General features: G+C 46.0%; 1 protein-coding gene across 1 annotated transcript; it reads left to right on the forward strand.

The window, feature by feature from the left end:
• Positions 1 to 190: 190 nt before the first annotated feature.
• On the forward strand, positions 191 to 11,156 carry LOC116330613 (leucine-rich repeat-containing protein 30-like). The gene is made up of 8 exons (XM_031752995.2): positions 191 to 632; positions 880 to 1,420; positions 3,085 to 3,216; positions 4,347 to 4,460; positions 7,276 to 7,410; positions 7,558 to 7,691; positions 7,768 to 7,816; positions 8,725 to 11,156. The coding sequence occupies exons 2-8, from the start codon at positions 1,253 to 1,255 to the stop codon at positions 8,872 to 8,874; spliced, it is 882 nt and encodes a 293-aa protein (XP_031608855.1). The 5' UTR covers positions 191 to 632; positions 880 to 1,252; the 3' UTR covers positions 8,875 to 11,156.
• The last annotated feature ends 15,213 nt before the right edge of the window (positions 11,157 to 26,369 follow it).

Genomic DNA, 26,369 nt, shown 5'->3' on the forward strand with positions numbered 1-26,369 from the left:
AAATGAACTAAATGCATTTTAAGTTACTTTTTAAATGTGGTTGCAGACAGATCACAGATTCAGAGCAGTTAAGGCCTGGATCCAAATATTGATATGTGCTAGTTAGAATGATTATGTTCTTTATTTTCTCTGGCTGTCTCTTTTCTGCTCTGTCCTACTGACACATCGCCCTTCATGGAGCGCTAAGATTCATATGTGGGTCACAGCCAGGAGGACGGAGGTGATGTAGAGACAAGTTAGAGGACTCTCTTACTTTTGTTAACAATAAATTAACATTTAACTCATTTGTATTACTGCGGAGTCACATTCAGCTGTAGGCGGAACTAGACTCTTTGCATTTAGTGTCTCATGGTTGTTTTGGAAATGACCTGATTATTGAGTTTGGTGTCAGAGAGTGTGCACCAGACTGACAGGAGCAGCTGTGTGTGTGTGTGTGTGTGTGTGTGTGTGTGTGTGTGTGTGTGTGCATTCTTCCTTAAATAGACTTCCTTCCTTTTCTCAAGCTTGATGTCCGTCTCTCTGTCAGTGCCAGATAAACAGCCGCTTGTTTATGCCATGAATTTGCCAATAGGCTGATCGGTCATTGATCCTTCTGCTTTGCGTTGCTGTAACATGTCCAGATGTTTAATGAGGTAGGATATCAAACTGTCTGTAATGTTTTTTTCAAGTATTGTCTCATTTCTCATTATTACACATAATTTATGGACATCTGTGGTTTGATTTCTTTGCATGTGAGGATTGGATGGTTTGTTACTGACATCAGGTGATAATTTCATGTCAGCAGCACCTTTAGAAATATATTTACTTAGAAAATTGGTGACACGTGCAATGCGACCTTGCCCACTGTGTGTGGATTTTAAATCTGTTTCTAACCTACAGGAGGTGAGCTTAAATGCAACTGACTCCTTGTCCCAGAGACGAGAGAGGAGATTTGAGGAACTTCTGGACAGCAGAAAAACGTCTGGACACTAAACATCCAGACAGACACTGGAAAAACAGCTGTCTTCAACCTTGATCACATCTGTTGATCTGAGGCCTGTTAGGAAAATAAGACACCTGAACATCACAACATCTGTATTGTAGAAATTCATTTGAAAATTAGAACAACACCTAGACAAGAGGTTCTGGCCTCTGAACACAATCACATGTAACATCTGTCCCACAGCAGAGAAACATGTGGTTTCATCACCACACAGCTGGTTGAGTTTTTGAAAACTAATCAGCTGTGTTCTCTGAACTCTGTGAACAAGGAATGTGGGGAGGGGAGATGGGAGGAATGGTGTGTACAGAAGAGATGAAGGAGGAGAAGAGGAGGAGCGAAGGGAGGGAGGACAGTCTGACATCAGCAGACAGAATACGAAGATTCACCATCAAACAGTTTGGATACAATGTTCTGAGCCTGGCTTGCCGAGGTCTGAAGGTATGACAGCAACACCTGCTTTAAGGCACAGATGGCCACTGCTGCCATCTCTGTGGTTTCAATTAATAATGTACAAGCACGCATCCTGGTGTCTACACTTATACATTCAGAGTTTAGCCTTGTGAGATCCAAGTATTATCTCAGGTGCAGGATGAAACTCCATCATCAGCCTGCACTGTAATCAACACCTGTTTCATCCTTCTGGGCACACAGTCAGTTATTCAGATATGATTTTAAAATGTGTTTTTCCAACCACTCAGGCACTTCAGCTGGTCCAGTCCTGCTACTACTGACAGCATCTGGTTCCTCATGCCAGCCTTAATCATACTCCTTTGCCTGCTTTCCATCTCTTGGTGCCTATGAGCAAGTGCAAATCCACTTATGATTGTTGGGCTTTTGACTGTTTTCTTTGAATCACTGCAGAGATTTTAGCTTCAAATATAAAAGGCCTTGAGGCAACTTTTGCTGTGATTTGGTGCAATATAAGTAAGACTGAATTGAATTGAATACAACTGGCAAGACAGAGCCAATTGAAACCTCACCCACTACCTATAGTTTTGAATACTGTGCAACAGGTGATGAGATTCCTGTTATATACACTCAGGTCAAAAGTTTTAGAAGTTTTATATTGAAAATTATGCAGTTTAATGTCTCTTTGCAATCTGAAATGAAAGCATAGTACAAACAAGCAGTCGGAGTTAAAAAAAAAAAAAGATATCATCAACTTGTTAAATCCCCGCCTAGGCGGAACCCAGAGGCAACCAAAAAAAGAAAAAGAATAACGGCTCCACTCCCTGCTCCCAAGGAAAGATCAACACTGCCAAGGGTTTGCGGTTTCACAGCAATCAAATATTTTATTAAAGGTAGCAAGCGTCAGGGTGGTCCCAATCTATAGCCAGCCCCATTCAGTCTTCAACAAACGGTCGCCTCCACCTGGAGCTTCCATTAGCACAAACAGCAGAGAGACGAGGGTATGGTACCACAGTGTGTTCCAACACTGCTTTTATGCAGACAGAGGGGGCTGTAAGTAATCCAGAAACACCTGTTGGAGTTAGTAGCACCAGCTTTCATGGCCCGATCAACCGCATTTACTGCAGAACAGCTTTAAACTGTTACCCCATGTTGTGTTCCCCGAAAAAGGCCTTTTTGTATAATTCTGAAATGCACATTAGTTTTCAGTTTTTGGTAACCTTATCTTTGTTTAACCTCTGGCATTAGATCAGTGCCAGCGCGACATTTATCAGTGACTTTTCACACAGTAATCACACCATGTGATGAAACGATGGGCATTTTCTCTTTACATAGTACAGCACAACATGTTTTTGGGCTCGTGTTACTTAATAAATACTGAAATACTTTTAAACAATGAAAATATGAGCTTGTTTCAACAGGAGAGGACATTTAAGGCACATTATTGGTAACTGGTTGAAATATTTATTATTCTTTTTAATGATTAAGCTGTTTTATCGAGCAACATTTAGGAGCATTCAAACATCAGGCTTTCCACATGTCAGCTGCATTTTCTCTCTTTTGTGATGTAAAAAATACTTTAAGGAGGGCTGATTAAATATACACACTAAAGAACAGTGCTGTGAGAACTTTTCCAGCTGTGTGGTGAATTCTGAATGGAAAGCAACAGCTTCCTTTTCTGTTTCACTCTACAGGAGATTCCAGATGAACTGTGGGAGTTGTTGGAGTTGGACAAGCTGAATTTGTCTCTCAACAGCCTGACTGTTCTTCCTTCTCAGCTGGCTCTGCTGTCTAACCTGGTGGTCCTCAATCTGTGGGGTAACCAGGTAAACACACCTGATACCTGACACTCCTCCTCCACTGAACCATTTTAGTATTAAACGTGTGACATCGCTGGAGTTTGTCAGGACTCATTCAAAGACTGAATCCCACATGGTTATAGAATAATTCAAACGTATGATGCTAACATTTTTTAACCCAGATGTTTATTTTATGGTAGAACATATGAGGATGGAAATGAAAGCAAGTACAAAATTACACAAGAAAACACTCATGTAACACACCACACACATAGATATTTTTCTCTCATGTTGATCAACAGTAACCCTTGATTGTACAAAAAACTAAGGAAACACTCATGAACCCTGTTAAACCGCTTAATGCAGTGATTTTAAAAGCAGCTCTTACATGAAATTATATCATCTTATTAGATAACAGGTGTTGCAGGGGAGAGGACAGGCATACTATTACACAAACACCAGATCCTACATTTCCCATGATGCACCATGAGAGTCTCTCGCTGAAGCCCGATAAACATCCAAATCTTTTACTCCGTAACAGGTGTTATCCAGGTGTTTTCACAAGCTAACCAGTGAGAGCATATTGATGTTCATGTGCTCAATCAGTGAAATGACCTATTAGCAGCATCAGAGTCTTAATTTAAAGTAAAAGCCATGTAGTGTACCTATGAGCGAGGCACTGACCCCCTTCCATCCCTCCTTCTGCCTCCTCCTCCTGTGCAGCTGCTCGGTGTCCTGGATAAATAAAAGTTCTAATCCCCACTGAAATCTGCCAGGGTCCAGTTTCTGCCTCCACCCTCCTTCAACCTTCAGCAGCATAATGAGCCCTGAGTAGTGCCAGCATGCACAGCAGGCTGTTTCTGTCATATGCTGTTAGCCTTGCTTAACCTGTGAGCTAAACCTGTTTGTGAAATGTTTTATAAACAGGAAATTTTCAACTCTCAACACTTGATAAAGTCTCTTATTCAGAGTTTTATTTTCCCAGTATCTATCATTATTCTATATTTCAATCTGGATTTCAGGGCACATTGTGAAGAGTTGAATTCTTGAATCTTTCACTTCATTTTCCAGGAATGGCTTCTCTTATATCTATTAGCTTATATTTATGGTAAGATGCTTGTTCCTGGTGTTATTTGTGTGTTGTTGTGTGTGTGCAGCTGAGCAGTTTGCCACCAGAGATCGGTCAGCTGAGGAAACTCCGAGTTTTATTTGCCTACAGAAACAGACTTAAAGAGGTTCCTGAAGAGCTGGGCGCCTGTACACAGCTGGAGGTACTGCTGAAAATTCTTCAGCTTCTCACTTTAGTGCTACTGACATTGCTACTGTGATCACTGCTCCTGAAAACAGCTCTTTAAAATGTTGTGCAGGTTTTATTTTAGCAGGTAAATATGCTTGACGTTTTGATGCATGCTCAATCATCCAGGTAAGTAAATCTCCAAAAGTTGATTCTATTCATCTGGATGTAACGTTTTCAGTGGGAGAAACGTTTTATCACTCATTCAAGTGACTTCTTCAGTCTCTTCCTGAGACTGAAGAAGTCACTTGATCCACTTGATGCACTAAGATGCACTAAATAGTTTGGGTTCAGATGGTGTTTGTGGGGTGTGGTTTCTGTTCAGCGGCTGGAGGAGAGGTAGGCCACATTTATAGTGTACCTGATACAAAAACCTCCTCGTGTTTTGCTCTGGTTGCCATAGTTGTCTGTAGTTTTCCTTGTTGCCTGCAAATACTCAATAGTGCAATAATTTTCAACCAGAAATGGGGAACGTTTGCCTTCAAAATAAAAGTTGTTTGTCAGAACTGCAGCCACTATATTTAAAAAAAGGGTAACTTTTACTTTGAAGGGGAACTCATTTTCCATTTTGTGTCTGTTCCACGACCGGTCGGAGAATAGCTGGACGGTATTTGCAGACAAGTCTCTCATTTCCATTTAAATATGTGTAATATATAAAGATTTTTGCCAACCATGTGGGGAATACTCATTTTCCCTCATGACTGATGATTGCCACAGAATCGTCTCTAGGGCTGTGTGACTTGGGCCTCATTCACTTGATCCTGCATTGTCACACATCCAAAATGACAGAGAAGCAGTTTGTAGATGCATACACAGGGGACACATCATCAGTGATGTTTTCTGAGGTCATGAAGTGAGGACCCATCCTTTTGATCCAAATCTACCTGCAGGCTCTCTCTGCGACTTCAGTGGCAGATTTGATGGCCTACCCCTTTGTTTGTTCTCAAGCTGCTCCGCTGGCACTGATTTACATGTTCTTGGTACTTTAGAGAGGTCTATAGTGTCTTGCTAGAGTCTTGCTGATGACCTACTAATTTTATTGAGGTGTGTTGCAGCAGGGACACGTGGAAAAGTTTCAGGATACTGGCTCTCGAGGACTGGAGTTCATCTCCTATGGTCTAGAGCAGGGGTCCCCAATCCCAGTCCACGAGGGCCGGTGTCCCTGCAGGTTTCAGAAGTTTCCTTGATCCATCACAGCTGATTTAAATGGATAAATTACCTTCTCAACATGTCTTGAGGTTCTCCGGAGGCCTGGTAATGAACTAATCATGTGATTCAGGTGTGTTGACCCAGGGTGAGATCTAAAACCTGCAGGGACACCGGCCCTCGTGGACTGGGATTGGGGACCCCTGCTCTAGAGTTTAGCTGAGGCTTCTCTCCAGCCCTAACAAAGGAGATTTTCCTTTGGCTGCAGATCTGTACTGAAAATGTATTTACCACACGCTTCATCAACTGGTCATGGCATCTGGCCAGAGGTAGTGGTCCTCCTCAAAGGCTGTTGGATAGCTGTTCAGCATATTCTCCTTTGGGCATAGAAGACATGTTGGTGCTCACTCTTGTCACAGATGTGCAGATTTGCTGGACTGGGTAGCGCATATGCAGCTTGGCACATGAAATGAATGTGCTGAGGTGCCAGCTATCATCTCTGCTTCTCCCCGAGTGCTCCTTCTCATTTTGTCCATGCCCCTCTGCTGCTGCATGCTTACCATCCTGCTGGTCCTGACCTCCTCCTGACCTAGATGGTTTTGTCCTTAACAAGGAAGAGAGGAAATGAAAAACAAAGCAAACCCAATATGTCCGAAACCATGGCATAAACAGAAAGAAGGCCACTGAATACAAAATAATAAAGAGACCTTTAGGAAACAACAGAACAGATTCACAGAATTGTCAGTTAAAGGTCCTTAGCTATGAAAGGAATGTGGCCTGTAGCAGTAAGCTCTGATCCTGGCTTAAACACCTGGTCAGGGTATTGTGCCAGCAGGGAATCTATTGAATCGAATTTGATAATTTTGTTATTGTATTTCAATAAGGAGAAATCACTTGGAAGAACTGAACATGTTTTATTGAGATAGAGAAATGGATGTATTTGGCGATTAGGCTCTGATGACCCATCATAGCAGAACTGAATCCCAGCAGTGACAGGATTTAGAACAGGGGTCTAGATGCTGGTGGTGAAGATGAAGACTGAGGCTTGAATAGAGCTCTGGCTGAGGTGTCTGAGGTGGATATGGGGGGAAGGCGGGATGCTCGGAAGAGGGTCTGAAAGGAAGAATGACAGCGAGCACAGATTTAAACCATGTGAAGCTGATTGGCTCAAAGAAGGCAGGCAAGAAGATGATTGGATTAGAATAATGATGTCAGTATTGACAGTGTGGGAAAGCGGTAGTCATGTAAAAACAAGCAGATGAGTGATTACAGAACTTCCTTATTGAACTTACGCATAAGCTGAATTCATTTATTGCCTTGAATTAGAGCTTAAATACAATTTCAGACCTTTAGATGAAGCTCTTATGTCGAAAATTTTATTGATTGTTTTTAGAACAAAGTTTTGTCACAAAGAAACTTAAAGTGAGGATTACACAACCTCACTTTATTTTCCAGTAAGTCTTTTCCCTTAAAATAGCACAAAGTTTGCTTTGCTTTTGGTTTGGAGCTAAACAGTGCAACACAAGATTTTGGATACACCTAAAAATAAGTCAACAGTATTTTTGATCCACTTATTCTGAGGCTTACTGGACGTTGCAGTGGAAAACAGGAGTAATATATGAAGTTATCTAAACCACCTGTTCTAGGTCCTGAGTTTAGCCAACAACCAGCTGTCATCGCTGCCGGCTTCTCTCTCTAATCTGACCCAACTGAGGAAGCTCAACCTCAGTCACAACCTCATCGCTCACATCCCGGGCTGTGTCTACAACATGAAGGCTCTGGTATGTTCATGTGGGGCTAGTATCACGAGCTCTAAATACTGTGTATGTATACTTGTGCTAACGTCTGGAATTAGTAGTCTGGTTATTCAGTACAAATACCTGTAGAAGATTCAGAGAGGATTAGCTAACGTGTTTAAAAACCCCCAGGTGTTCCTTCACTTGGCCTGTAACCGTCTAGAGAACCTGGCAGAGAACATTCAGGCTCTCGTGGAGCTCAGAATTCTCATTGTGGAGGGAAACAGCATCCACTCATTGCCCAAGGCCCTCTGCTGCCTCACCAGGTAACCACATCCATTTAATGCCTCCCCACTGGAGTGGTGTGTGTGTGTATCACATTTGTATTTGATTTGATTTCAGGTTGGAGTTACTGAATCTCAACTTTAACGACATCAAGGATGTTCCACAGGTAAACAGCTACACTGGTAAAGGACGATGATGACACTCATTTTGATAGTAATGGTCATCGATATCTTCAGAGATGATGGTGATTATGATATTGATGACAACTGGTACCCTGGCATCTCCAGTACAGGGCTCCAATCCAGGCTTCACATTAAAGCTGTGTGATCAGCCTGCCTGTCTTTAAACCTGCTAACAGATGCTAACAGAAGTTATTGATGAAAATTAGTTCAACACTTTGACCATTAATTTATTCTAACTCTAGTTTATTTCACCCTGCCCTGTGCACATTACACTAGAGCTGTATGAAGCATGGCTACATGAAAGGCGAGCTCACAGGCAGTCTTTCTCAGTAAAAGGAAAAAGACTCTCTCTGCATGTCGTGCCAACCTTTTGGTCCGCTATACTTCAACAGCAAAAGCTTTCAAGCGTGTCTGCATACATATGCACACAACAGCATTTCTCACAGCAGCCTTCAATTCTAACATGTATTTCAAGTACAATACCATGAAAAATGTATTTGCCCCTTTCTTGATTTCCCCCTCTTTTTATGCACACACTGACGTGTTTATTTAAACAAATGTTAACATTAGACAAAGGTAACCTGAATAAATGCAAGATGCAGATTTTTAAATGAACGTATTCATGGCACTGGTAACACTGCACAGCTATTTCTTTCCCATATTAAACCTAGACCCTAACACCATGTAAAGGGTTAGGGTTAGGTATAATGAATCATAAGATGTATGTCTGTCTGTCTCTCCATAGCCTTCATTCTCTTTCACAAGTCTGTGATAATATTATTAATAATGGTGATAGTGGTGCTGAAAGCATGGTGATGACTTTGATTATACTGATGATGATAATAATAATATTGATGACTTTATTGATGATAAACACAATGATTACTTTCAGGAAATGCACCAGCTGTCCCGGCTGGAGAAGCTTGCTTGCCATCCTCTGGATAAAGGACTTCACATTGTCCACAACCCGCTGCTAAAACCGGTGAAGGAAGTGCTGGAGGGCGGGCTCGGTGCACTTTTTAACTACCTGAGATCTGGGTAGCTTGTAACAACCTAAGAAATGGATTTAGAACTTTTTCAATACATTTTTAACTATTTAAAGTGTTGAATAGGAAGCAGGAGTTTTTAAACTACCTTAGAGCTGCAGATGGGACTTATAACCACCCTACTGATTTGTGCATGGCGGGGCTTTTTTTGTTCTTAAACAACCTGTGGGCTTGGAACAGGGGCAGGTTTAGATGACTGAGCAGACACCTATCATGTGTCCAAATGGATGTATGTAGACTAGTAAAATTCTTCTTAAGGAGAAGTAACTTTGAATTCCTGAAGAGGTTCACACATGACTGCCAGCACTGATAAGTGGACTGGACAGTAAGGTCGAGCACCGATTAACCCTCAGACCAGTTTCCCCAAGCTTCACCATGTGATCATGTTCTTCTGGTTGACATCAGCAAACTTGAGCCATACCTTAGCATGTGGTAGTTTTACCTGCAGAGTAAACGATGCTCAGGAAACAGGCTCAGCTCAGTTAGTCCTCATGTTCTGATCTTACATCATCAAACAAGATCCAGATGAATACGGTCAGCTAGTGGTTCTTATCTCTGTTCTTAGGACTCATTTACTGACACTTCCTGTCATATTTCAGCTCATCTGAATTCATTGAACTGGAAATTTTTTTTTAACTGTATTGATTATGCAGAAGTTGGCACTGCATTTCCCCCCCTGTATAGCTCTTCCAAAGACCTTTAGAACCTGAGCAGAGGGTTTACATATGATGTCAGTTTTATCTAACTAATCTTCTTACTCAGTGAGGTAGAGTTCAGCTGTTACAGATCATCAATATATGCACTGGTTATATTTAAATATATTTAAATAAATCTGTACCTGTATAACCACATAACCACATATGCATGTGACATTTCTACAAGTTCAGAAAAACAAACTAGAAGATTGTTTTAGTTTCTTGTTATCTCACATTTCTACAACCTTAACAAAATGATTCAATAACTTAAGGGGAGATCATTAGAAAGAATGAACATGATTTCTTGATGAACAGAATTTAGATAGAGGTGTGTGGCGGTTAGACTGGTGAAGGTGATTGGACTACACCAGTGATGACACAAACAGCTTGATGGCGTGGGAAAGTGGGAATGGACAGATGTGAGAACACAGATCTTCATTTTTAAACTAACGCATAAGTCTCATTGACACTATTTGTCAGGCTTCTCTTTTGGTACAGTTTACGGTGTCTGACTGCAGTTTTGAAATAACAGAGCTGAAATGTGCAGCTCTGTCAGGAATAATGCATTACTTTTAGTCGTGATACGTCATGTGGCTTTGACAGTGCTGCGTTCATTGTACAAAACTTCATTTAAATGTGTTCCAAATCTTCAGACTTTATCACTAAACTTGTGTTTTGATGGATATCTTCTCTATTTGTTTTTTTCCCATAGATGCATTTTTACCTTCAACTCCTCGGTCAGTCTTATCTTAAGCTTAGGCTTCAATCTAAAAAAACCTATTTGAATTATTTGCCTCTGTATGCACAATTCATACATCAAAGTGTGGACATGTTTGTCCTCTGTCACCTGATGCTAACATTGTTATGAAAGGATGTAAAGTTTTGGCACAAGTCCAGCCTGAGTGTACGGTGCACTTACCTTCACCTAATGAAACCGCTTCCAATATTCAGCTAGCAATCAAAGTGAGGTGTGTGTCGTGTAACCATTTCCATGTAACTAATCTTGGAGAGTTGATAACTGAATATTTGGTCCAGTGAAAGTTCCTGTTTTTTTTTTTCTCATTTACACATGTTTAGCATTGAGAGATTGAAGTACTTCTGTTGTTCTTTTCTGCCTGTCGGTTTAACCAAGTCACCAACTCCAAGTTGTTGGTTTTAACTTCTGATGGCTTTTGACGTGTCGTTTTATCTCTTATTGACTGCTGCCATTTTGAAGGGCAGCAGGTGCACTGTCAAACTTTGAAAGTCCTGAAATGTTTAAATGTATTTATTTTTTGTCTGCTGTCACGTCAGGAGTACAGAATGCACCAATAATTAAGCTTACGTTTTAGCGTCTTGTGTTTTCTTAAATGCTAATTTACTTCTAAGTGAACTTCACTTTGGATGACTTAATATTTTGTGAAGCATTCTGTTACACTTCTATCTGCAGGTAAAGGAGTGTAATATAAATCTTTATAGGGAGTCTCTATCCTTGTTCAAAAGGTACAGTTTTGAACTGAAAACCAACCAACCTACAACAACAATCCATTCTACACTCCTTAAACTACACAAAAGAGGTATTTCATGGCTTATGTTAATGAGAGTGTGGGGAGTGAGTGGGAGGGTGGGGTGGGGTGGGCTGCTTTTAACCATGTAAAGCACTTTGTGCTACATTTTTTGTATGAAAAGTGCTTTATAAATAAAGATTGATTGATTGATTGATTATGTGCCAGTACCTTGTGTTACGGCTGTGGCCATAAGAACACTGTGTGGGCTCTTTTGTTCTGTCTCTTTACTGTGCTTAAGACTCTTTGCAGGTCCCTCCCCTAATGAAGAGTAGTGAGCAGCTGATTGGACCGTGGAACACGTGACCGCGTTCAAAAAGCCGCTCTGACAGCTCCTGCCAGAGAGAGAGAGAGGAGCGAGCGAGCGAGCGAGCAGTTTGACAGCCGACGTGGTCCTGGCCCTGGTTTCCAGCCTATACTTTTGCTGTGTGTTTGTGTGAGCCGCTCCCCGCGTGTTAACTTAGTGCTTAGGCACCCATAGGCTGAAGCGGAAGGGGTGAGCCGCCTTTTTCTTTGGGAACCGTTTTCTCCTGTTTTCCGGGTTAGGGAGCGAGGGTTAGTATTGTCATTTGTTTGTTTTGTTTCTTTCCTAGGGTTTAGTTAGTTTTCTCTGGTGGGACTTAGTTGTGTTAGGAGGCCTGGGTCGTTGACCCAGGGTTTTTGAGTTTGTTATATTATTTATAATTTCTAGTCTTTGGTTTCTTTGAGTTCTGTCTTATGGTTTATGTCTCTGTCGTCTCTAGTTGCTCTGTCTCCCCTGTCAGCTGTATCCCCTTGTCTAGTTCGCGTCTCTGTGTATCCTTAGTTGCTATATCCCCGTGTCCAGTCAGTCTGTGTCTGTAAGTTCAGTCTGTGTTGTGTTTCCTGTTTTACTTTGAAGGTCTCTGTCTTTTCTCAGTGTGTTCAGTTTATGCTTCTTTGTCTCGTTAGTCCTGATTTGCCCCAGCTGTGTTTCCCTCCTGTTGCCCATTCCCTGATTACTCCCTCTGCGTATTTAAGCCCTGTGTTTTCCTGTGCTCTCTGTGGCGTTCTACCGTTTACCTAGCTGTGTGTTCTGTCAGTTCTCTGGTTTAAGTTTATTTTGATTTTCCCAGGTATGTTTTGTTACCCTTTTTGAGTTCAGCATTAAAGCTGTTTTGAGTTCACCTTTTTGTCTCCGGAGTCTGCACTTTGGGTCCTTTTCCTGTCTGCACACAGCTGTAACATAACAGAAGAACGCGACCAGAACATGGACCCAGCAGCACTCGCCCCGTCTGATGAGCTCAGGGAGGATATAATTTATTCAGTGGAAAAATTATGTGACCTGTGGCTGAATCATCCAGGGGAGGAATTTCAGCGTGCTGTAGCGAACCGGCTACAGCGACTGGTTTCTGGTCTCCCCTGGCTTTTGGACTCACTTCACCCACTCATACAGGAGTTTTTCCTTAATGAGCTTCATCTGCATGCCCCTGTTGCTACCGCTCACCTACCCAACTCGGAGAAAGATGTGCTGCCCAGCCTGCCGGACTTGGAGTTGCCCGGCCCATTGGAGCCATCACCGAGGAGGAAGCGGCGGCCGCGCCACCGGCGTGTCACCCCACAGCCGGACTTCGGGATGTCAAAACAGCCGGCTGTGGTGAGTGAAAAGGACACTTTTTCTGTTTCTTCAGGCCATGGGACTATTTATTCTGGGGCTATATTTTTTGCATCACCTGCCTCTGCTGGAGGGTCCGAGGGGCCCGTCCAGCCTTCTGTTCCCGCTGGAGGGTCCGAGGGCCCGTCCAGCCTTCTGTTCCCGCTGGAGGGTCCGAGGGGCCCGTCCAGCCTTCTGTTCCCGCTGGGGTTCTGGAGAACCGCGCCAGCCTTTGTTTGCCTCCGCTGGAGGGTCCGGCGGCCCGTCCAGCCTTCTGTTCCCGCTGGAGGGTCCCGGGGCCCGTCCAGCCACAGCAACCTGCCTCGCCTGGAGGGTCCGAGGGGCCCGTCCAGCCTTCTGTTCCCGCTGGGGGTTCTGGAGAACCGAACCAGCCTTTGTTTGTCTCCGCTGGAGGGTCCGAGGGGCCCGTCCAGCCACAGCCACCTGTCTCTGCTGGAGGGTCCGAGGGGCCCGTCCGTCCTTTTGTTCCCGCTGGAGGGTCCAAGGAACCGCTCCAGCCGTCTGTTCCCGCTGGAGGGTCCGAGGAGCCCGTCCAGCCGTCTGTCTCCGCTGGAGGGTCCGAGGAGCCCGTTCAGCCTCCTGCCTCGTCGGCTGGGGGTCTTGGAGGACCCAGCCAACACATCCTCATCTCTATTGACGGTTCCGGGGAGACCGTTCAGCCACCACCTACATCGCCGCCTGCAGCGCCCACATCGTTGCTTGCGGTGTCCCCGCCTGCGGCGTCCCCGCCTGCGGCTCCCACGCCGTCGCCTGCTGTGCCACCACCTGCGGCTCCCACACCATCGCCTGCAGTGCCGTCGCCTGCGGCTCCCACGCCGTCGCCTGCAGCTTCGTCCTCACCTGGTCCAGCTCTGGCTTCAGCTTCGTCGCCTGGTCCAGCTCTGGCTTCAGCTTCGTCGCCTGGTCCAGCTCTGGCTTCTGCTTCGTCGCCTGGTCCAGCTCTGGCTTCGCCTGCTCGTCCTGCTCGTCCTGCTCGTCCTGCTCGTCCTGCTCGTCCTGCTCGTCCTGCTCGTCCTGCACGTCCTGCACGTCCTGCACGTCCTGCACGTCCTGCACGTCCTGCACGTCCTGCACGTCCTGTCCGGCCTGCACGTCCTGTCCGGCCTGCACGTCCTGTCCGGCCTGCACGTCCTGTCCGGCGTGTTCGTCCTGCACGTCCTGTCCGGCCGCTTTCCAGGCCAATGACTGGATGTCCTCGCCGTCGTGGACGGCCTCCTGACCTGCTCCGTCGCCGCCGGTGCCTCCCGCCCGGCCGGCCTCCTGACCTGCTCCGTCGCCGCCGGTGCCTCCCGCCCGGCCGGCCTCCTGACCTGCTCCGTCGCCGCCGGTGCCTCCCGCCCGGCCGGCCTCCTGACCTGCTCCGTCGCCGCCGGTGCCTCCCGCCCGGCCGGCCTCCTGAACTTTTTTCTGGACTCTTGTGCCGTCGTCTTCCGGGCCGGCCCCCTGAACTTTGTGTGACTTGTTTTTCCTGGCCGCCTGTGTGTTTTGTTATGTTGCTTTCTGGGCTCCGTTGTTTGCGCTTTTTTTTGTTTCTGGCTCCTTGTTTGGTTTGTTTCGAGCCCTCCGTCCTGTTTCCCCCACCGCCCACCCTGGTTGGGTGGTTTTTCGTTTTTGGTGGTTCTGGTTTGGGCTGTCTGGAAGCCAGCCCTTAAGGGGGGGGTACTGTTAGGAGGCCTGGGTCGTTGACCCAGGGTTTTTGAGTTTGTTATATTATTTATAATTTCTAGTCTTTGGTTTCTTTGAGTTCTGTCTTATGGTTTATGTCTCTGTCGTCTCTAGTTGCTCTGTCTCCCCTGTCAGCTGTATCCCCTTGTCTAGTTCGGCGTCTCTGTGTATCCTTAGTTGCTATATCCCGTGTCCAGTCAGTCTGTGTCTGTAAGTTCAGTCTGTGTTGTGTTTCCTGTTTTACTTTGAAGGTCTCTGTCTTTTCTCAGTGTGTTCAGTTTATGCTTCTTTGTCTCGTTAGTCCTGATTTGCCCCAGCTGTGTTTCCCTCCTGTTGCCCATTCCCTGATTACTCCCTCTGCGTATTTAAGCCCTGTGTTTTCCTGTGCTCTCTGTGGCGTTCTACCGTTTACCTAGCTGTGTGTTCTGTCAGTTCTCTGGTTTAAGTTTATTTTGATTTTCCCAGGTATGTTTTGTTACCCTTTTTGAGTTCAGCATTAAAGCTGTTTTGAGTTCACCTTTTTGTCTCCGGAGTCTGCACTTTGGGTCCTTTTCCTGTCTGCACACAGCTGTAACATAACAAGTTGGTTTTGTTTATTATTTTGGCCTGGGTTCACCCTGGAGCTATGCTTCATTACCTTCAATAAAATCACTTTTTTTACTCACAACTGGTTTTGGATGTTTGGCTTGGGAATCAGGGCGGGTATTTGTCTCTCTCTCCTCCAACCTTATGTGCGTCTCTACATGCCTAGACTAGGGGCGTAACATAAATGGGGGCTCGTCCCTTTTGGTTTCGTGTGATTGGTTCATTTCCTTTTTGCGTTTACGGTGGGGGGAACGTCATTGAGGAAGAAAAGGAGAGTGTCATTTGTCTGTGTGTTAGGCGCGAGTTTTTGCGGCCCTGGGTGATTATATGCGGTTAGTTGTCTGCAGAGTTGTGTTTGCTTTGCTCGTGATGTCGTTTGACATGGATGATTTTGCGCAACAGCCCTCCATTGAAAAGTTGGAGTGGTGCACAAAAGCGGATTTGCTATTGGTGGCTAATTTATTCAATGTGGATGTTCCGTTGAATTCTAAGAAGGCGGAAATTAAACAATGTTTGGTGGACAAACTGGTGGACAGGGGAGTGTTTGGGAGGATGAAAACTTTGCCGAGTGGGTCTGGGAGTTTGGGGATGGCGGTGGGGTTGGAAGCTGCTGGGGCCGTCCCGAAACCTTCCAAGGGGCGAATGACGTCGGGGGCGGAAGCTCCTGTCACTGTTCAGTCTCCTAAATTTGACCCGACTGGCCAGGCTGCGGCGGGTTTGATGACGGAAGGTCTTAGGCTTGCCCTTCGCTTGAAGGAGGTGGAGCTGGAGGCTGAGGCCAAGGAAGTCGAGCTCATGCATCTTCGCATACGAGCTATGGAGCTTGATCCTTCTCGAGCGAAGGACGCTGTTCCCGTCCCTGTAAGTACAACCCCCGACACTTCCATTGTAGACCAGTTTAACGCTAGCAAGCAAATTATTTTGGTACCTCCTTTTAGGGAGGGAGAGGTTGATTCCTATTTCACTGCTTTTGAGCGCATCGCAACCACTTTAAAATGGCCAAAGGATGTCTGGAGTCTACTGTTGCAATGCAAATTAGTAGGAAGAGCGCAGGAGGTTTGTGCGAGTCTTTCCATTGCTGACAGTCTGGATCATGAGATTGTCAAATCCACCATTTTGCGAGCTTATGAATTAGTCCCGGAGGCGTATCGCCAGAAGTTTCGTGCGTGTCGCAAGTCCGACAGTCAAACGTTTGTGGAGTTTGCACGGGAGAAAGCTGTATTATTTGACAAGTGGTTGGCTGCCAGTAAAGCGGAGAACTTTACTCAGCTGAAAGAGTTGATCCTGTTGGAGGAGTGTAAGACATGTCTCCCTGAAAATATTGTGGTGTACATTAATGAACAGAAGGTGGGGTTACTGTCTAAGGCCGCTGTCCTTGCCAATGAATTTGTGTTAACTCATCGTGCAGCACTCTTGACGGCGCGCTGTGAGTACGCTTCCGCAACTCATCATGCCAAAAGTTATAGGGTTTCTCCTAAGCGACAGGCGCGTTCTGCTGCTATTCCTGTGTCAGATCGCAAATGTTTTTATTGTCATGAAATCGGTCACCTCGTCGCTGCTTGTCCATCACTACAGGCAAGGAGCAGGCTCACACTGTAAGGAAGCCGAAAAGTGTTGGTTTCATTCGTTCTATGTCTGCTTCCACTTCACCTGACAATGAAGTGAGAAGTGACAGCCTTGATGACAGCTACCGTCCCTTTGTGTCGGAAGGATTTGTTTCTTTGAACGGAAAGGAGGAGGATCTGGTGCCGATCTCGATTTTGCGTGACACCGGAGCCACGCAGACACTTATTTTGAGGGGTATTTTGCCTTTTTCTGATGTCTCTTTTTGCGGTTCGGATGCTCTTGTCTGGGGAGTAAAAATGGATGTGCTGCGAGTGCCACTACACAATGTGTTTCTTCAATCTCCGCTCGTTTCGGTTCGGTAACGGTTGGGGTGCGCGATCATTTGCCAGTGCCCGGAGTTGCGATGATTCTGGGGAACGACTTAGCGAACGGGAAAGTGTTTTCTGCTCCGAGAGTGGTTGAGAATCCTGTGCCTGATACTTTGTGGTGCACACAAGATGGCGGCGCACACTGTTGCAGCGGCTTACGGCTCTCCATCTCAGTACTCCTTTTTTTTGTTTAGTTTGCTTAGTTTGTATGTCTTTCTTATTTTTTTCTGCACCATCGGCTCTACTTTCAAAGTTTGCTACACCCGCCAGAGCCTCATAGACATCGGTGACCAGCATCAAACATCTGTTTCACTAGACTTTCTTCGTACGCACAACATCCCAGATCACATAGCGAGACCACCGGGCTCCCCGTGGATTGTTATCGGGACTAGGCGGAGGCGCAGACGGAGGGAGAGGAAGCAAAACGACTAGTGGGAAATCGCTATGTTCGTGACTGCTGTGCCTTGATCATCACTGAAACCTGGCTTCACCCGGGAATACCCGATGCTAGCGTTCAGCTAGCAGGCCGCACTCTGCTCCGCTGGGACAGGACAAAGGACTCCGGTAAGAGCAGGGGGGGAGGTCTCTGTATTTACGTGCATGAAAGCTGGTGCAACAACGGGACAATTATAAACAGTCACTGCTCCCCGAACCTTGAGTACATGTCGGTAAGATGCCGGCCTTTTTTTCTACCGAGAGAGCTAACAGTAGTGATCATCACGGCTGTGTACATTCCACCCGATGCCAACGTAAACACGATGCTCTCTATCCTGCTGAACACCATTAACGAACAGCAGCGGGCCCACCCGGATGGTGTTCACATAATTGCAGGTGATTTTAATAAGGCCAACATAAAGACTGTACTCCCAAAGTTCTATCAGCATGTCAAATGTCCCACCAGAGGAGAAAACACTCTAGACCATGTTTACTCCAACATCAAGCATGCATATAGAGCCATACCCCTCCCCCACCTCGGTCAGTCCGACCACCTCTCCCTCCTGCTCTCCCCAGCCTACACCCCCCTCAGGCGCAGTGCCAGGCCCACCACAAGGACTGTTACAACCTGGCCGGAAAATGCTCTCCACAAACTACAAGACTGCTTCACAGAGACAGACTGGGACATATTTGAACACCAGGACCTAGAAACTTTCACAGGATCAGTTCTGGACTACATCAAGTTCTGTACTGCAAATGTGACAGTGGACAAAAGCATTCGGGTTTTCCCAAATCAAAAACCCTGGATGACCAGCGAGGTCCGCTCACTCCTCAAAGCCCGTGATGCCGCCTTCAGATCAGGTGACAGAGCTCTGTACAGGGCTGCTCGAGCTGACCTGAAAAGGGGGATTAAAAAAGCCAAGTCAGCCCACAAAAGGAACATCGAGTCCCACCTGTCCAGCAACAACACACGAGAGGTGTGGCAGGGAATGCAAGACATCATCAACCACAGAGGCAGCACTGCGAAAACAGAAAATCCGAATGTGCAGCTGGCAGAGGAAATAAACAGCTTCTTCGCCCTCTTTGAAACACCACAACAGCAACACTCATCTGCTCATCTGCTCCCATCCTCATCCTCACCTGGTTCCTGCACCGCTCCACTCACTGTAACGGAGCATGATGTCAGACGCGTGCTCCTAGCAGTGAACCCCAGGAAGGTGGCCAGTCCAGACGGAGTACCTGGCAAGGTACTAAGCGCATGCGCACACCAGCTCACCCTCATCTTCACCAGACTCTTCAACCTCTCACTGGATCAGGCAGCCATCCCATCCTGTCTAAAATCAGCCACAATCATCCCAGTGCTGAAGAAGTCTCCCATCTCCAGCCTGAATGATTACCGCCCTGTGGCCCTCACACCGGTAATCATGAAATGCTTTGAGAGACTAGTCCTTCAGCACATCAAGGATTACCTCCCCAGAATTCGACCCCACCAGTTTGCATACCGTGCAAACAGATCCACAGAAGACGCCATCGCCACAGCCCTCCACGCTGTGCTGAGTCACCTAGAGCAGCGGCAGAGCTACGTCCGAATGCTCTTTGTGGACTACAGCTCAGCCTTTAATACTATCATCCCGGACATCCTCATCAACAAACTGGTCACTCTTGGCCTCCCTCCTCTCACATGTGCCTGGATAAAGGATTTCCTCACAAACCGGCCCCAGACTGTGAGACTCGGCCCTCATCTCTCCTCCACTCGCACACTGAGCACCGGCTCCCCACAGGGCTGTGTGCTGAGCCCTCTCCTGTATTCTCTCTACACCCATGACTGCAGTCCGACCCACAACAACAATCTCATCATCAAGTTTGCTGATGACACCACGGTAGTCGGACTCATCTCAAAGGGAGACGAGGCAGACTACAGAGAGAAAGTCCTGAAGTTGGCAGCATGGTGTTCAGAAAACAACCTGGCACTGAACACCAAGAAAACCAAAGAGCTCATTGTTGACTTCAGGAGACACAGCACTGACTTAGCCCCCCTCTACATCAACGGGGAGTGTGTGGAGAGGGTCCACACTTTCCAGTTCCTTGGTGTCCTCATCTCTGCTGACATCTCCTGGACGGAAAACATCTCAGCGGTCATCAAGAAGGCCCAACAGCGGCTGCACTTCCTGAGAGTCCTCAGGAAGTACAAGCTGAACTCCAACCTGCTGCTGACCTTCTACCACTCGTCCATTGAGAGCCTGCTAACCTACTGCATCACGGTATGGTACGGCAGCTGCACCAAGGCGGATAGAGTGAGGCTTCAGAGTGTGGTCAAGACAGCACAAAAGATCATCGGCTGCCCTCTCCCCTCCCTGATGGACATTTATTCCTCCCGCTGCCTCAGCAGAGCAGCAAACATTATCAAGGACAGCTCCCACCCTGGCTTCAACATGTTCAGCCTGCTTCCCTCAGGGAAGCGCTGCAGGTGCATCAACACAAAGACCCACAGACTCAAAAACAGTTTCTTCCTCAAAGCGATAACCACCCTGAACTCACACATGTACCGATAACACAGCCCCCCACTTCCCACTTCCTCTATGGACCACCACTGTGCAATACCAATTCTATGTGCAATAACTGTATATACATAACACTATTTATTACATATTACTTACGGCTTGTAAATTGTACATTTTATATATATATACACATCTTCTTCCATATGTTAATACTGTCCATATGTATATAGCGCTGCAGAACTGTACCCCCCCCCAGCATGTTTACACTGAGTAGGAGATGCTCTGTATCTCATTGTACAACTGTATAGTGACAATAAAGGCATTCTATTCTATTCTATTCTATTCTATTCTATTGTTATCTGACCTTGCTCCTGAGCGCTCACCCTCTGTTTTCCCTGCTTGCGCTGTAACTCGCGCGCACACGCGCAAGTATGGTGACGTTGATTTGTCGGATTCTTTTCTCTGCGCTGGTGGTGAGCCGGAGTCTGAATCTAAAACCTGTGACCTGCTGATGGGCGACTCGGAGGCGATGCTGTCTATTAGCCCATCCGTGACATCTCAACTGCCTTCCAGAGTTAACAAAAAGGATTTTGTTTTGGCACAACACAGTGACCCGACTCTGGTGGGTTGTTTTTCAGCTGCCCACTCTAGTGACCAGTACCCTCGTGTTTATAGTGTTGAGGATGATGTGTCAATGCGTACCTGGTATCCGCCTGCAGCTGGTGATCTGGGTTGGAATGTATCTAAGCAGGTTCTGGTGCCTCTACAGTACCGGCCCAAAGTCCTTAGTCTTGCCCATGACAATTTTTCTGGACATTTAGGTATTAGGAAAACCTACCACCACATTCTGCGCCATTTCTTTTGGCCAGGACTGAAGAATGACGTTGCTAAGTATTGTCGTTCTTGTCACACCTGTCAGATTAGCGGTAAGCCTAACCAAGTCATTCCACCCGCTCCATTACACCCTATCCCAGTTTTAGGGAAACCTTTTGAACACATACTCATTGACTGTGTTGGTCCACTCCCTAAAACAAAATCAGGCCACCAGTACCTCTTGACTTTGATGTGCGTTGCTACATGTTTTCCCGAGGCAATTCCATTGCGCACCCTTAAAGTTAAATCAGTGGTTAAAGTGTTAATGAACTTCTTTTCCACTTTCGGGTTACCAAAAGTTGTCCAAACCGACCAAGGCTCTAATTTCATGTCTAAGACTTTTGCTCAAGTTTTGCAATCACTTGGTATTAAACATCAGAAATCTAGTGCCTATCATCCGGAGTCGCAAGGTGCACTCGAGCGGTTTCATCAGACGTTGAAATCTATGATGCGGAAATTTTGCCTTGAGTCTGAAAAAGAATGGGATGAGGGGTTGCCACTGCTACTTTTAGCGGTGAGGGAAAGCGTGCAGGAGTCACTAGGATTTAGCCCTGCTGAGCTGGTGTTCGGTCACACAGTGCGTGGCCCGTTGCAACTACTCAAGGAAAATTTTCTGTCCGACACAGATGCTCCTAAGGTAAATGTGTTGGACTATGTGAGTTCTTTTAGAGAGCGTTTGCATAAAGCATGTGCAATCGCACACGATGCTCTCGTTGCAGCGCAAGGTAAGATGAAGAGGAAGTTTGATAAGAAAGCTGTGCAAAGGAAATTTGAGGTTGGTGATAAAGTGTTAACACTTTTACCGGTCCCTGGTTCTTCCCTTCAGGCAAAGTTCAGTGGTCCATATACAGTGCAGGCGAAATTCAGTGACATGGATTATGTCATAGACACCCCAGAGCGAAGGAAAAAGTGTCGTGTGTGTCATATTAATATGATGAAGCCCTACTTTGCTAGTGGTGTGTCAGCAGTTGCGACTGTGGGGGTGCCAGGTTCCGAAACCCGGTATGACCCAGGAAGTGATGATTTGGTTGTCGGTTGTGCTGTGGGCTGCGCATGACTTAGGAATTCTGAAATCGTACGTGATTTAGGGTCACATTTAACTGAGGTAGATGATGATGTTCGAAATGACGTGTGTCGGTTGATTGAGAATCATCCTAATCTTTTCTCGGACACTCCATCCCGTACCACCGTGCTGGAGCATGATATCGATGTGTGGGACCATCCTCCAATCAAGCAGCATGCCTACCGGGTGAATCCCACTAAACGTGCTCTTTTCCAGACAGAAGTTTCTTATCTGTTGGAAAATTGTCTTGCTGTTCCTAGCTCTAGTGCGTGGAGTTCCCCGTGTCTCCTAGTGCCTAAAGCGGATAAGACCCCACGGTTTTGTACAGATTTTCGGAAGGTGAACAGCGTGACCAAACCTGACTCCTATCCTCTTCCCAGAATGGAAGATTGTGTCGATAGCGTCGGTTCTGCGAAGTTTGTTACTAAGCTGGACTTGTTAAAGGGCTATTGGCAAGTTCCTCTAACATCACGTGCGGCCGAAATCTCTGTCTTTGTTACTCCTGACCATTTTCTTCAGTACACTGTCATGCCTTTCGGGTTGCGCAACGCCCCCGCCACATTCCAACAGCTCATGAATATTGTGCTGGGAAGTGTTCGCAAGTGTGAAGTGTATCTAGATGATATTGTCGTCTACTCAGACACCTGGTCAGAGCATATGGAAACACTCGCTGATGTGTTCCATCGTTTGGAAAGGGCATCCCTCACCCTCAACCTCACCAAGTGTGATTTTGTAAAGCCATGGTGACGTATTTAGGGAAACAGGTGGGTCAGGGCCAAGTGCGCCCTATTTTGGCCAAAATCCAGGCCATACTGGACTGTCCTGCCCCTCGTACTAGGCGTGAGCTCCGCCGTTTTCTTGGCATGGTGGGCTACTACCGGGGTTTCTGTTGAAATTTCGCAGAAGTGGTCGCACCCCTCACTAGCCTCACCAGTGTGTTGAAACCTTTTGTGTGGTCCTCTGCGTGTCAGAGTGCTTTCCTGGCTGTTAAAACTCTCCTGTGCAGTGCGCCAGTGCTGGCTGCCCTGATTTTGCACGCCCTTTTAAATTAGAGGTAGATGCCAGTGCAAATGGAGCAGGTGCCGTATTGCTACAGGAAGACCAACATGGTGTGGATCACCCAATCGCCTATTTCTCAAAGAAATTCAACGTCCATCAGCGAAGGTACAGCACGATTGAAAGAGAGGCCCTTTCTCTGCTGTTCGCATTGCAGCATTTTGAGGTGTATGTCGGTTCCAGCCCCTCGCCTGTGATCATTTATACCGACCACAATCCCCTGGTGTTCCTAATGCGAATGCAGAACTTGAACCAAAGGCTTATGAGATGGTCTCTCCTGGTGCAAGATTTCAACTTGGAAATCCGCCATAAAAAGGGTACAGAGAATGTGTTAGCGGATGCCCTATCCCGTGTTTTCCTTTAAACGTAACTGTCAAAACATCTACAAAGGAGATGTCTTTGATTTTGGGAAGGGGGGTGTTGCGGCTGTGGCCATAAGAACACTGTGTGGGCTCTTTTGTTCTGTCTCTTTACTGTGCTTAAGACGCTTTGCAGGTCCCTCCCCTAATGAAGAGTAGTGAGCAGCTGATTGGACCGTGGAACACGTGACCGCGTTCAAAAAGCCGCTCTGACAGCTCCTGCCAGAGAGAGAGAGAGAAGCGAGCCAGCGAGCGAGCAGTTTGACAGCCGACGCGGTCCTGGCCCTGGTTTCCAGCCTATACTTTTGCTGTGTGTTTGTGTGAGCCGCTCCCCGCGTGTTAACTTAGTGCTTAGGCACCCATAGGCTGAAGCGGAAGGGGTGAGCCGCCTTTTTCTTTGGGAACCGTTTTCTCCTGTTTTCCGGGTTAGGGAGCGAGGGTTAGTATTGTCATTTGTTTGTTTTGTTTCTTTCCTAGGGTTTAGTTAGTTTTCTCTGGTGGGACTTAGTTGGTTTTGTTTATTATTTTGGCCTGGGTTCACCCTGGAGCTATGCTTCATTACCTTCAATAAAATCACTTTTTTTTACTCACAACTGGTTTTGGATGTTTGGCTTGGGAATCAGGGCGGGTATTTGTCTCTCTCTCCTCCAACCTTATGTGCGTCTCTACACGCCTAGACTAGGGGCGTAACACCTTGTACATCTGAAATTAGTAAAATCTGTAACATATTGTATTATATATGTCATGGTCCTGGGTCATTTTGACCCGGTGTTCTTAATTTTCTTGTGTTTTTGTATTTTGTTCATTATTTACTCAATGGTTCCTAGGTTATTCAGTTAGTTTATTTGATTTCCCCTCGTGTATTTACCCCCTGTTTCCCCCTGCATGTATCTGTGAGTTCCCATGCTTCGTTTCTCCTCCTTGTGTTTTCCTCAGCCTGCTATGTCTGTGTTCTCCCTGTGTTCTCTCTCTGTCCTCCAGTTTGCATCTCTGCGTACTTCCTGTTTTACTTTGATAATCTCCCGTCAGTGTACGGCACGTTGTGTTTGCTCCTGCCCTGTCTCGTTAAGATTATCGGTGTCACCTGTGTTTCCCTTGTGCTCCCACGTCCCTCGTTATCCTTCTGTGTATTTATGTCCGTTTCTCCCTCAGTTCTGTGTCTCGTCCTCCCTCAAGCTGTGTGACTTTCCCTGTGTCTCTCCGTGAGTTAGTATTTCCCAGTTTAAGTTTTGTATCACCTTCGGCCTTCTTCAGTAAATAAAGCTAAAGTTTGAGTTGAGTTTCATTTTCCGTGAGCTTGCATTTGGGTCCAATTCCTGTCTGCACACAGCGTATCATGACAATTTAAATAGTTTAGTCTGTTTAGTCTGTTAGTCAGTGTATCTTGGAGCAACTGTAACCCACCTAATTTCCTTAGGGATTAATAAAGTATTCTGATTCGGATTTCATGAATTCATTATTCTACACACAAAAGAATTTAATATAAACCAAGCTACAGACACTAGGCCTCACAAAATAAAGAACCTTCATGTGATGAGAAGAATGAATGCAAAGGACATGGAGGCTCAAATGCTGCTGTTGTCAGGGAGTGTTGCAGGAATCCAGCTGTTATATCTCATCCCAGATAACATTTTGCTGTTGAGTGGGTTGTAACACAGAAACACAGGAGGAGGACAAAGAGTTCTCTCACATGCGGAGAGCTCCTAGAGGTCAGCGACCATAACGCCAACCATTTTGAAGAAATTCTGTAAAGGGACATTAAGATATCCACAGAGCAGAGATGTCATAGTGTCATATATAAACAGTTTGAGAAGACCAATAAAGGCTCCATGGATAAACCAGTGTTAGCAAAGAAATGGTATGTTTTAGCTCTTTTTCACCTTGTCACAAAAACACATCATCATTCCCATTTCTTTAGTTGAATCGATGAAAAATGCCAAAGATGACACAATTTGACAAACATAACATTATATTTTTATTATTCCCCAAAAGCCGGACGTACGGTGTCCTCAACAATAATGAGAGGAAATCCAACAAAGATATAGGACATGAGGGATCCATGTGGGCCTTCAGCTGACCATCTACTGTTCACCGAAACCTCATCGGAAATGGTCTCAGTGGAAGGTGTTACATCGTCGGCCAATGCCAAGATAACAAGCAAAAGGTCCCAAATTCATTTAGCCCTCGTATCACCAGACACACAAATCAACTTATACAGACTAATAAACTGTTAACAAACTATAAGATTTTCACACAGAAACACTCAACGCAACAATCAAATACACAGGCTGTTTGTTGGTTGGTGGAGGCCAGGGGAGAGGGATGAGGTGGCTGTCATCTGGTGGTTGAGAGCTTGCTGTCCAACCAGTTGTTCAATCCGGGAACAGGAATGAATTCAATCCAACCACTCAGCATGCACCTTTCTCCATCAAGACACACCCATGGAGACCCACCTGGGAGGCAGGAGAGAGAAAAACCCACAACCACATCCTCTGGTGGGAGTCACACATATAAACACAGACACATATAAACCCATTATCCTGGGTCATAACATTTCCCCCACCCCAAAAAATAAACATTTCCCCCTATAAAAAGAGATTATTTTACACCCTTGGGAGAGCGTCTTCTTTAATGGTCTGAAAACACAATGGTTGGGATAGGGCTGGAACTGAGGTACACTTCAAAATGTTGCAGTGCTAGCAGTATAGCAAGGGCCTCTTGTTCACTCATGCTGTAATGCAGTTGATGCTTCTTGAATTTTTCTGAAAAATAACAAATCAGATGGTCAACACAACGCTAACCCTCCTGTGGTTGCACTGCACCCGCCCCTAACGCACTGGCATCCACTTCCAGCTTGAACTGATGTGTAAAATCTGGAGCAGCAAGCACAGAGGCACTGCAGAGGAGAGCTTTGGCTGCTTCAAAAGCAGCTTGAACTCATTGGACCACAAGACGGGGTCCTTGGGACTGGTGAGACTGCTTAGTAGGGCTACAAAAACAGAAAAGTTTTTATAGAATGCCTGGTAATAACTAGCCATACCCAAGAATTGCTTCTGGAGTGGTGAAATCCATTATTGCTTGCACTTTAGCAGCTACTGGAATGATTTGTCCCTGCCCTACCTGTTTACCGAGATACATAACTACAGCT

This window comes from Oreochromis aureus, linkage group 9 (assembly GCF_013358895.1).
Source record: "Oreochromis aureus strain Israel breed Guangdong linkage group 9, ZZ_aureus, whole genome shotgun sequence".
Taxonomy (NCBI): domain Eukaryota; kingdom Metazoa; phylum Chordata; class Actinopteri; order Cichliformes; family Cichlidae; genus Oreochromis; species Oreochromis aureus.